The sequence below is a fragment of the Squalius cephalus genome, assembly GCF_949319135.1.
Source record: "Squalius cephalus genome assembly, chromosome: 1".
NCBI classification, from domain to species: domain Eukaryota; kingdom Metazoa; phylum Chordata; class Actinopteri; order Cypriniformes; family Leuciscidae; genus Squalius; species Squalius cephalus.
Genome location: NC_137122.1, coordinates 46,141,690 through 46,154,402, shown reverse-complemented (window position 1 = coordinate 46,154,402; position 12,713 = coordinate 46,141,690). Strand labels below are relative to the sequence as shown.

The 12,713-nt window shown below is 37.9% G+C and overlaps 1 protein-coding gene across 7 annotated transcripts in view; it reads right to left on the bottom strand.

Annotated features, from left to right (window-relative positions):
- Positions 1-12,713, bottom strand: part of hdac5 (histone deacetylase 5) — a 73,769-nt gene that overhangs the window by 21,123 nt on the left and 39,933 nt on the right. For all 7 annotated transcript variants that reach the window (XM_079868329.1, XM_079868331.1, XM_079868330.1 and 4 more), the window contains 4 exons: positions 3,499-3,782; positions 3,276-3,420; positions 960-1,065; positions 641-774 (listed from right to left, as the gene is read on the bottom strand). In XM_079868329.1, the coding sequence (XP_079724455.1) occupies positions 641-774; positions 960-1,065; positions 3,276-3,420; positions 3,499-3,782 (669 nt within the window). The remainder of the gene's footprint in view (positions 1-640; positions 775-959; positions 1,066-3,275; positions 3,421-3,498; positions 3,783-12,713) is intronic.

Genomic DNA, 12,713 nt, shown 5'->3' with positions numbered 1-12,713 from the left:
CGAGTGGGCCAGTATGACATCATCATTAGACGTGTGCAAGTCGATGGGAGATTTTCAAACATTAAATGTACAGTACCGTTCAAATGTTTGAGGTCGGTAAGATTTATTTTGTGTTTTTAAATGAAGTCTCTTATATTCACCATTGCTGCATTTATTTAATCAAAAATATTGTACAAACAGTAATAGTGTGAAATATTATTATAATTTAAAATAACTGTTTTCTATGTTAATACAGTACATTTTAAAATGTAATTTATTCTTGTGATCAAAGTTTTCAGCATCATTACTCCAATCTTCAGTGTCACATAATCAATAAACAAATTAAACAAATTCTAATATGATGATTTTCTGCTCAAGAAACATTTCTTATTATTATTATTATTAATGTTGCCTAATGTCTATGTGAAAACCATGATACATCTTTTCAGGATTCTTCCATGAATATAAAGTTAAAATATAATTTTTGATAAAACTTTACAATAGTGTTTCATTAGCTAAGATTAAATAACTGCATCAGTTAACATGAACTAATAACGAACTGCACTTCTACAGCAATTTATTAATCTTTGTTAATTTCAACATTTATGCAAAACATTTATGCAATATTTCCGAAACACACATATGCAAGACGTCTACTCACCGGTCTTACGGAGAGGGAAGTCATCCTTGCCCTCATAGGACCCTAACAGTGGGGGGAGTTTGTAGGAGGGCGGTGTGCCCGGTGTGTTGCTCTGTGGAGGGGAGCTCTGCTCCAGGGACGCGTGGTGAGCCCCCCTGAAAACAAACACAGGCCATTACAATGACTCATCCATCACAATGCAAATGAGTATGAATAAACCATAAACTTCCAGCATAATGTGGCCCATGCTCAAAAGCATTAATTTGGTTTAATGCTGAAAATTTGGGTTTACCAGCCCAGAATAAGGCTGAGTGATGTGGACTAGCAAGGTTCCTCTTACCAGCACTTCTGGGGGAAGGAATGGTTAAGTCCACCGGGGCCAGGTTCCTTTTTGCTCAACAGGAACTCCTGCAGCTTCAGTTTGACCTCAGTACTGGCGATGGCACCTAAGAACAAGAGTCAATGGACATTTATAAAAAAAATAAAATAAAAAAAAGTGAGTTTCGTTCACCTCTGCAAAAGTCATTATCATGGGTTTGCGGATAGCTGCCAGTGTGTTGCTATGCAGTTGCTAGTGTGTTCTATGTAGTTGCTAGGGCATTGCTATGCATTTGCTAGGGTGTTCTGAGGTTGCTAACTAACCAAAGTCATTTTTTTGTGAGCTCATCTAAAGTGAGGACTATTCATGTCTTGTAAAGCATTTACAAAGGATATTTAAAGGCTCAGTTATCTTTTAAACAGAACACAGTGATACAGAGCACAGATATACTTAAGATGTATGAATGTACATCTAAATAGTTTATTAATAATTTACTTACACTTTCTAAGTGATCTTATGAACCACTGACAACTCCTAAATAACTGGTTTGTAAATAATGCAATACTTCATTTAAAAATGATAAATTGATCATTAATAAAGTATGAAAATACAATTATTAAGCACATTATAGATATGCTTATAAATCAAGAATAAAGCATTTATAGCTGTATTTATAAACCACTTATTAATGCTTTATAAATGATTAATTAACTGTTTACTAATGCTTAGCTAATGATTAATAGCGTGCGGTTATTATAAAGTGTTACCTTGCGTTTTATTGTCCGCTAGGTGAAAATTCTTCATCTAATCACAGAAACGTTTTAGAGCACCTTTATTGAACAACCTGCATGATTTTATGTTAGTAGCACAGGGCAAATAACGTAAAGTTGGGGATTTGTTCAAAAAATGTATCTACCTCTTGATGGAAATAACATCACAACATTTATTTCCATCAAGAGGTGCATCAATTTTTGGTCAAGATCTTGCTTTGACAATGCATGGACATGATGTGTCTTCCTACATGGTCGTTCAAGGAATGTAAAGCTACACACTTCATCTATTAGAGTTAGAAGAACTGTTGCCAAACATATAACATGCTAGAATCATAATAATCACGGCAATAATGATCCAATCATAGACTCTTAAGTATTAGCCTATTTAATTTGTATTTATTTATTTAATTTTTGGACAGGCAGTGTATATGCATTACTGGTCAAAAATTAGAAGCCAGTAAGATTTTTAAAATCTCTTATGCTCATCAAGGCTGCATTTATTTGAAAAAATACAGTAAAAACAGTAATATTGTGAAATTTTAAATAACTGTTTTCTATTTTAATGTATATGTAGTCTATGTGTGTGTGAAATGTTAAAGGTATAGCAGAGGATTTTCTTTTTCCGGGTGGATCATCAAGACTATTGGTCCTCCTAAGTGTCAATCATTCTGGTGATATGTTTACACAAGGCCGTCGTACGTGCTCGTGCACACGATTCACACGATGGCGTGCGCTCAAAACACAGGTTGGGCTTCCCACTGATGCCTCAGTCGCAAAGTTTCTACTTGACAGGTAAAGTTTGGCATGCTATTTGGAGAAATCCATTTAAAATCACTGCTAGTAAAAGTTAATGTACGGTAAGCTATGATTTTTAATAGGCGTTCCCTCTCGGGAGCAGGTAGAGTGTTGCGCATGTGCATTTTTTCAAAAAGTGGAGAGGGCGGTTCTTTTTTAAAATTCGGGAAAATCCTCCGCTATACCTTTAATGTTAATGTAATTTATTCCTGTGATGTCAAAGCTGAATTTTCAGCATCATCACTCCAGTCTTCAGTGTCTTAGCAACATGCTAATCAAACTATATTGAAATCAACTTTGAGAAGAGTCCCACAGGTGCAGCAAATAACTGGTGCCTATGTGTGCACTTATGAGGTTCCATCTCTGTTAGAATACTATGTAGGCAGCTCACAAGGTTTTGGAACAGATCCAATATGTTAATTTTGTGGCTCAATAAATCCTAGAACTGCATTGTGTTATTTTTAATAGTAAACAACCAAAGAGAAATAATAGAGCAATTTGTGCCTGCTGTGCCTAAAGTACTTTAAAGAATATCCATGACAATGCATAATTATAACAGCAAACAGCGATAAACATCACCTACGTACTGCTCAGCAAGGTGTTTACTCATTGAACTAAAAGGTGAACAGTGCATTTAAACTATTCCCATTTTGGAAATTAGCAGCAGAATAAATAACAGGAAATGATGAGCGGTGAACATGCCATGAAATGAGTTCGCGCGCTGTTGATCTATTGTACATAATAGATGGATTAATGGAGAGATGCATACTCTCTTTGCCCTTCTCTTTGTTCCGTAACATGAGCAGTTGTTGTTCCAGTCTCTGCTTCTCCATCTCTTCGTGACGCTGCTGTTCCAGCTTCCTCTTCTGCTCCAGCTCCTGTTGACGCTTTGCTGCAAGGATCTCCTGCTGTTGCTGTTCAGGAAGAAAACCAGAGTCAAGAATCAGAGCTCAAGGAGATGATGTGTACCGAGAGGACAGCAAGGGTCATACCTTAAGATGCTCCTGTAGCTGCACTTCATGTTGGCGTGTCAAAACCTCGTGCTGCTTCTGGAACTCGGCGAACAGCAGCTGCTTCTGGAGCTCTTGCTGTTGTTTGAGTAAGAGCAGCTCGTGCTGAAGCTGTTTTTCTCTCATCGCCGGGTCCACTGTGCTTAGTGCGCTCAGACGCGGGTCTGTACGCAGGTCCACCGGCCCTCCGCTACCTCCGCCCTGATCTCCTCCACCTCCCACCGGGCTCTGCATCCCAGATGGTAACAAAGTCTTCACATCCACGGCTGGAAAGAGAGCGATACAGTAAATTAAAGAGTCATCTAACTGCCATTAGAATTATGATAACCTGTTAAACCTAACAACTGAAGCTTACATTTTACACGCACGCACGCACACACACACACACCTGTTGCATTTGTATTTTATAATGGGTCACCTCTGCCTGGGTTCAAACGTGTTCCCTTAACCTCTATTCTAGTAGCACTTAAAATAGCAAGTTGACACATAAACATACAATATGTTTAGAGCACAAAGGCCAGGGGTGCATTTGAAATTGAGAGGGTACTCTGTGGTTCATGTATGCTGTTGTCTGTAAATGCAGGGCTGACATTTGTCTGTGTCTGCCCATGTTACCGTAATCAGGTGTAATCAAGCTCAAATGTTGACAGGCTAGTTGACGTTGCCGTATTTTGTATCACAAGCCTGTTGGGAATTTATCCAACTAAGCTCAGACCAGTTTTATCAGGGAAGGGCAGCACAGAAAATTTTATGTAAAAGGGCGACAGCTTCTTTTTAGATCATTAGAAAAAAAGTAACAGCCAAGACCTTCCTTATGGTAGGGCACTGTACTGCTAAAGAGAGCATGTGGTTATATAACCTAGAGGGGAAACCAAGGTGATGCCCTGAGGCTCGTCCTAAAAATCAGCCCAACCAGTCACTTTCTCTCTCCATTTCTGCTATTTACAATAGTACCAGTACAGAAGAATACTGAGCTTCCCAAAGCTTCTGAGCAAGTTTTTTGCACAACTGATGTACTAAAAAAAGGCCTTGGAAAACCCAACATTCCTGATTTTGTTTGTGTTGTACTTTTTTCCTCCATCAAATACTCTTTTTATTTTCACTGGAGTAAGGTGGCATTAATGAGTTGCCATGGGGATAGCGATGTGTTTCCAGGCTCTTGTGCACATTAGCCTGAGATCGCCTCTACAAAGGCATTCAGTCATTCAATCTCACCAATTAAAGGTGACCATGTCATAGCAGCTTCCAAACATTAGTCCGAATCAAAGTACTCAACTTCAACGGCATTGGGGAACAAAAGGAATTGAACTTGCCCCTTACTTTAAGACCAGATTTAAGGTTTTCTGTGGCATACTATGGTTGGATTATGAGTAAGGAAAGCTCTTAGGCTGCAATTTAATTCTTAAATTATATTACACATAAAAGTATTACTAAAAAAAAATACAGAGTATTTACAAATATTGAGTAAATTTTTTTCAGAATTCTCTGATGAATAAGTTCAAAAGAACAGCTTTTATTTAAAATAGAAACCTATTGTAACAAATGTCTTCACTGTCACTTTTGATTAACGCATCCTTGCTGAATAAAAGTATTAATTTCTATTCCCAATGATAAATAAAATAAAAATAATAATAATAAATTTGGTGCCTGAACTGAAATGTTGGTATTGCATTCTTGTAGTTCATACAGTAGAGCATGGCACAAGCAACAAAGCAATGGGTTAGAAAAAAAAAAAAATACCTTCAATGTAATTTAGTCGCATGTGTATAAAAGCATCTGACAGATCAATGCATAAATGTAAATACAATGGGACAGACAAGTTAGCTTCTAGGATAATTCATTATCTTCAAAGGCGGCATCGTCATCACATTCATTACCATGTTTTTTTTTTTAAAATAACTGAAAAATAACCAATTTTGGAAAAAGCATGCATACCTCACAGAATACTACACCACCTGGACATGCCTGGCATACTTTTTTCATCAAACTATGAAAAGCACTTTAAATCCTTGCATTGCTGTATACTAATAAACCAAGTTTTTAATGCTGAAAATTGGCACATCACTTAATCGAAACAGGCAGTATGAAGTAGTATAAAGTTATAGAGTCTTTGTGGTGTCCTTGAATCTGCAGAGACCTCGAGTGTGAGGTAGGATACCACTACACGGGGGCCACTCACAGCTGAGAACACATTAACTCGCATGTCACTCAGCCTCTACCGTGGGCCGGGTTGCCCTCCCAGCATCGGCTAAAGTTTACCAACATGATAATGATCCGGTTTCTTTTGCTGGATGCCTGGCGGAAGCGTTCGGCTTACATGAAAATCAGATTACTCCCCCTTCATCAGTCAAGGGCTAAAAATATCATTCCTCGTGCCCTCAGGCCGACTGACTGTGTCAAGCCATTGATGTCAGAGCATGACCAGCCGAGGTCGCCAGGGCTGCCGCTACTGTTCTGAACAGACGAGCTTAGCATAGATTTCCCCAGATACCCTTGGTCTTCCAGGAGATGAACAGGTATGATTCCCATGTGTGAAATTCAGTGTGGTCTGCAACAAATGGCCCAAAACCTTAGTTAAAGGGATAGTTCACTTTGAAATTAAATTTTGGTATGTTTTAGCTTACCTCAAGGGCATCCAAGATGTAGGTGTCTTTGTTTCCGCAGTAGTTTCAATTTTGATATTTTTAGATCAAACCGTTCTTGTCTGTCAGTCATATAATGCAGGTCTATGGTCACTATCTGAAAGAGCATGCACAGAGAAGTCCAAATTAAACAATTCCCCATCGTAAGTACACATTGATGGCCTAAGACACGAAACGAGCGGTTTGTGTGAGAAAACGAACAGTATTTATATCGTTTTTACCTCTTGTACACAACCACGTCCAAGTGATCTGAGGGCGTGCGCGCTTCCGGCGCTTTCTTCTTCTGATCGCAAACAAATATGTGCATTACCGCCACTATCTCAGAAATGGACCATTGACACTTTCCTATACTTCTTTAACCTATCAACCAACATAAATTCCCCTTATTTACCCGCAGAGAGGCTTCATAGAATTTCATCCGGCGCTACGGAAAAATGTCCATTTCCCCCCCATGACAGGAAAAAAAAACCTCATTTAATTCCGCCGCTTTCCGGTGCTTGGGCAGCGCGCACACGTCACACACCAGGAAGCGCGCGCACCCTCACCCTCAGATCACTTGGACATGGTTGTATACAAGAGGTAAAAACGATATAAATACTGTTCGTTTTCTCACACAAACCGCTCGTTTCGTGTCTTAGGCCATCAATGTGTACTTACGATGGGGAATTGTTTAATTTGGACTTCTCTGTGCATGCTCTTTGAGGTGGTGACCATAGACCTGCATTATATGACTGACAGACAAGAACGGTTTGACCTAAAAATATCAAAATTGAAACTACTGCGGAAACAAAGACACCTACATCTTGGATGCCCTTGAGGTAAGCTAAAACATACCAAAATTTAATTTCAAAGTGAACTATCCCTTTAATGAAGCAGCCTGTGCAAAAATGGTAAGATTATGGGTGAATTCCATGTTAAAAGACTGTGAATTATGAAATAATAATAAGGCTATAAATTATAGATAGACTAATGTGTTGTCTTCATGGGCTGCAAAAACAAGCATACTGTGAGAACACTGTAGTCTGATTCACAAAAGAATGACTCTTGAGTAGAGATGTGCGAGACTAGTCAACCAGTCAACTATACTGCTGCTGCTAGTCAAACTAAAACTAGCACAATTAAGCTTCCTAATAGGCTTGTTAAATACTACCTGTTATGAGGGACAACAATACCCGACAACAATACCTTGACATGGTGACTTTTGTTGGCCAACATTTATTTGAGGAATTCTGTTCATAACAGGCTTTTGAGTTTGTACTTGGTCCTGCACTGCCTACTGATTCAGTTTATTCTAATAAATGTTTACATTGGTTAACGTTGACTGAATGCTTAGGTTTAATATTCATTGTAATCAATGATCATAATGCAAGGCAGGCACATCGCATGTATACGACTTATTTTTCAGCGGCATTCTGTATGGGTTTTCACTATTTGATCCATAGATGTTAGGCTATTTTTAAAAGGATAATTATTTTGACTTCAATTTAAATGTTAATGAAATTAGTCATGGCGCACATCCCTACTTATAAGCCAGTTATTTAAATGAATCACTCAAATAGACTCAAGTTAGCGTGTGTGAATTAGTCTAACAAATGTAATGGTCTCCTCACTGCAAATACTGCCTTTTGTATCTTTAACTCAAATTTATTTCATGTCATTGTTTGCTGATAGTTCCAGAGTGAACAAAAGCAATCGTAAAATACCAGCTAAATAAATTATCCTGAAGAATGAACATATGACTGTACCTACCTATGATTGTGAAACTTCCCTTAAGACTTTCTAAATATGTAAAGGAATTAAAATGAAGCTCTATTAATATTGAAACTTGGTTACAGCCATTAAATGTTTTGTTAACATGTTTGTCACAGTCTACCAGCAGCACCACAGATAAGTAATCTGTCCAAACACAACATCTATGTGAAGGACTCCCCATCCCTAAGGAAAACTCCTTTGAGGTGATAATTAGCAAGTACAGAGACTATTAAAGACAGCCTTCCTATCAACACTTTCCTGTCCAACAAAAGACAATGGCAATTCCGTAACAGCTAATGTCTATCCTTTTTCAAACTTCTCGTCCATTTGAAATATCACCCGCCTCCAAATTGGTAGTTACTCATTAAGGACCTGTTTTTAAGTTGAAAGGAAGAAATGAAAAACGCATGAAGGACCAAAATAGAAAAGGGGGAGGTACTCTGGGACTGGAGTCTTCGAGGAAGTCCTCAGTGAGGAGGTTGGGCAGACTAAGGGGGTTTCCAGGAAATTTCCCTCAGAGAGCTCTGACCAAAGTGGAGTCTCGACTGATTACTTCAGTGCCCACACATATAGTGCACATATACACAAACTAGCAGACTGATTAAAACAGAATCAAGCATGAATGTTGTGTACTGTACAAGACAATATAATTAGGCCTTAAAAAGATAAAGTTACTGAGACTTCTTGTCCCTTGTTGAAAAATATAACTATTTTCAAATGGGAAAGGAAAAATAAACTTAATTTAAGATATGGAAATCTGCTTCTCGAGTAAATGTAACATTTTTCAGGATGTTTAGTACTTTTATAGTAAAGCCACACAACAAAAATTAAAGGTACACAGTGTTTAAGTATTTTATTAGCTTAAATCAATGTCTTTATTCATAAATATGTCCTCATTGGTGTAAAATGACCTCTGCCAATGATCTGACTTTTCCTCGTAAGCGAAGAATTTCTTATTTTTATTTACATTGGACGGGTAGGTCCAAGGAGGCTTTCATGTCGTTCCGCCATTTTGAAAAACTATAATAGCAAAGAGGGACAAAAAGCACTAGCCTACCAAAACGCGTTTTCGTTCAGAGCCAGCGTCACGTGACTGAAACAAGCTGAAACGTGCAAGGAGATCAGTGAGAGGTGCTTGTCACTGCCCCGGCAAATTTGAAAGGCTGCACTACACGGTACTTCATAATGCAGGATCATACTTATGCCGAGCACCAGGAGAATGAATCCTTGTCGCCAAATAAGCAAAAAATTTAATTTAAAAGGAAACATGACCAGCGAATTAAAAAAACGATGGTAAATATCAGGACAGCTTTTCCCAGGTGGAAAGCGCTAATGAAGGAGAAAAACTTTGAAAGGGACGCTGAAGTTGCCTGCTTTCTTCTCAACAGGTAAGTCAATGTTGCGGTCTAAATTACAAGATTTTTTTCATTGCTTGGTTGTGTAATTCATTATATAGGCAGCATAACATTAGAACATGTATAGTTAACTCGATGAAGTGCTATTGGAAGACATGTTGTCATAGCTTCTTGGTACATAACACCTACTGTAGTTGCAACACGCATTTGAAAAAGTGAGGCGCTAGAGAGCACTATTCGTTTGAATGCAAAATACAATTTCACCGCTAGATGGGAGAAATTCCTACACAGTGTACCTTTAATATCCATTGTTATATTAAAATTCTGGACAATATAAGCCAAGAATTATATACTTTAAATGCAATACAAGTGAATTAAGGCATCACAGCAATGTACAGTATGAAAAATTAGCCTAATATTCATTTCGAGATTTTTTATAATTCCCATAAATCAAAAGCAGTCTCTTGAAACGAGCTGATTCAGATTCCCCCTACAATGACATTATTGTAGGAAAAAACCACGCCCATAGCTGGTGACGATCTGCCCTATTTGCATAGACACAGCCCTGAGTGAGAAGCACAGAGTCCGCCATTTCTGTGTCCTCGCTGTAGCAGCTGGAGATGTACAATGTCTGTGCCAAAGAGATATTGCAAGCGTCGTGTTTTGGGATGTATCAATGCACATAAGATTCTCCATAGACTCCCGCCATCTGAGTCATTGAGGACGACATAGTTAAATTTCATTTTCGAAGGAAATGTCCCAAAGAAAATCACTAAAGTCTTACACGTTTGCACCAATCATTTTGCGCCGGACTGCTTCACAAATGCGAGTCTTTTCAAAGCTGGACCATAGTCGGCTCAATAAATGTTACATGCGCTCTGAAGAGAAAATAAATTTAAACAAACAGGCTCCAGTCCAGGATGGTCAATCATTCATTTGCGAGTCTGCTTAAGCTGGCGCATCCGTCTTTTCACCTTTATTACAATATAGTACGTAACACAAATGCAATAGCATATCATAAAAGCAAGATGACAACATAAGTTATAACCATAATTAAACTAAACTATACCCGTTCTATCTCCATGCAGCATATATTCACTGGCTCTGTAGGCATTTTACAACAGTTCCCAAACGAGCACCTGTACAGCGATTTATAGGTTATCATGATGGAACATGCTAATTGATGACTTGAAGATAGTTAACTCCAGATCAACTTTTTCATCAATTAACCATTCAGAAACATCCTGTTGCATTCTACATGTTGTCACTTCTTCTTGAGTCTCTCCATCATTGTCAGACTTCGGTTCGAACATATAAGGCTAAACTCCGCTACTGACAGTTTCTGACATTTTCAGTACGTGAGATTGTCCTGTTTTTGTTGTAGCCGGTATGCTGGATCATGAGCTCTTGAAGCTCCGCCCTCTTCTTGAAAGGAGTCCGGAAGCACCAGCTCATTTGCATTTAAAGGGACACACACAAAAAGTGGCAATTATAACGTTATACGAAAAATTATAAAAAATTATCTGTGGGCTATTTTCAGCTAAAACTTCACATACACACTCTGAGGACATCAGAGACTTATTTTACATCTTGTAAAAATGCCCATCTCGTTTGATGAAAGGAAAGGTAATCTAAATGTAAAATTAACATAAAAATAAACAAAAAGATAGTTAATTTTGGCTGAAATTGTACCAATATACCAATACGTTTTGCACACATACATGTACATCTATATATGCACATCTTTCCATGTTGTTCAGAGTTTTTCCAGGTGATGAATAAATGAGGACAGTGGTGAGCTTGTCTCAAGGGGAAGGCCTTAAAAAGCAAAAAAAAAAAAAAAACATTTCTGCTGAGGCACTTACGATGTATTAAAAACGAGGTAAGAGCATTGTAACCTGACAGGATGGAAATAGAAGAGTGAGAGAGAGAGAGAGGTACCTCCTCATTAAAAATAAAAGAAGGTGTTGCATAAGCTATGGGTGAGGTTGGGTGAGTGAGAGAGAAGGGGAAAGGAATGAGATACGACAGACAGAGTAAAACTGGGTGATGTTATTTGGATAAAAAGCCAAGGAGGACTAATCAATGGAGTGTCTGGAAGAGGGCCAGAGAATGCTTGAGTAGCCAGATTTACCTTTCATCAGATTAAATCGTACTCCATGGATTATGCTAATCGCCTAGTGAAAGGACTAGAAATAGCTTCCTCTCACTCCGTGTCATGGCGTTAAAGCATGGTGCCAGTGTGTGTTTGTATATGTGTGTTTATTTACACTTGATCCCCTTATTGCAGCAGTTAGCTTAGTTTGTTTAAAAGCAGCCAGGCAATTGTTAATCACAATTCCCAACACAGTCAGGTTTGAATTTGACAAATAAGACTAGAGCACACAGGATTGTTTTTTAATTGTAACACCCTAGACCAGGGGTATTCAATTAAAGTTTCAGGAAGTTCGGTCTCTATATTTCCTTGGTCCGGACAATGCTTTTTTGGATCAGTACATTTCAATCGGGGCAGCCATAGTACTTTGTAAAAGAAAAAAATACCTACACATTTAAAATAGTCATCCAAGATGTAAATCTTGGGCCCCGAGAGCCAAAGCAGTCATGTATAAGAACTTGTATCAAAAATGTACCCAAAAAAGTAAATATTTCTGTAAATGCGATATGAATATAAAAAAGTAAGATAATATAAAAATGTTTTATCAGGCTATTATTATTATTATTATTACTTACATTTAGAATTTTTTTATTTTATTTAATAATAATAATAATAATAATTATTATTATTATTATTTTCTTTAATGCTGGAATGACCCTGGACCTCTTTTAGTCACAATAAATAAATACATATATATGTTCTGTCCCTGCTTGTGTTTAATCTCTTCTGGGAGTGAAGGGGAGGCCGGGGAAGATGAGGAGATATATATATATATATATATATATATATATATATATATATACATACAAACATACATAAAAAAAATTTAAATGCTTCTTTACTTGTTGGCTATTCCTCATGTAATGGAGGATCTGTGCAGGTGAAAAGTTCTGCAGACAAAAGCTTTGATTGCCCATTTCCTCTAATCACTTTCCTGCACCTTCATACACAGCTCTGTGCTTCCACAAACAGAAAACAATCATCTAGAGAGACCCAAGCTTGCAATAGTTGGCCCATGGGAAGATGTTTATCACAATATGGAATTCTCTTTGGTCCAAAAAAAAAAAAAGAAAAAAAAAAAGGCAATGTTAAAAAGAAACCTTGATGCTTTTCCTCCTCGTCTACTGTAAGTATTGAAAAAAACTTCCACATTTCCACCATAGCAGGGGGTCTTTCCTGGCTTCAAACTCCTTCCCCTTTGTCTTTCCCGCTTTCCTCTACACCTTCACCTCCTCCTCATCCTCCCCGGCCCCCGTTCTCCCCTTCACTCCCAGAAGAGATTAAACACAAGCA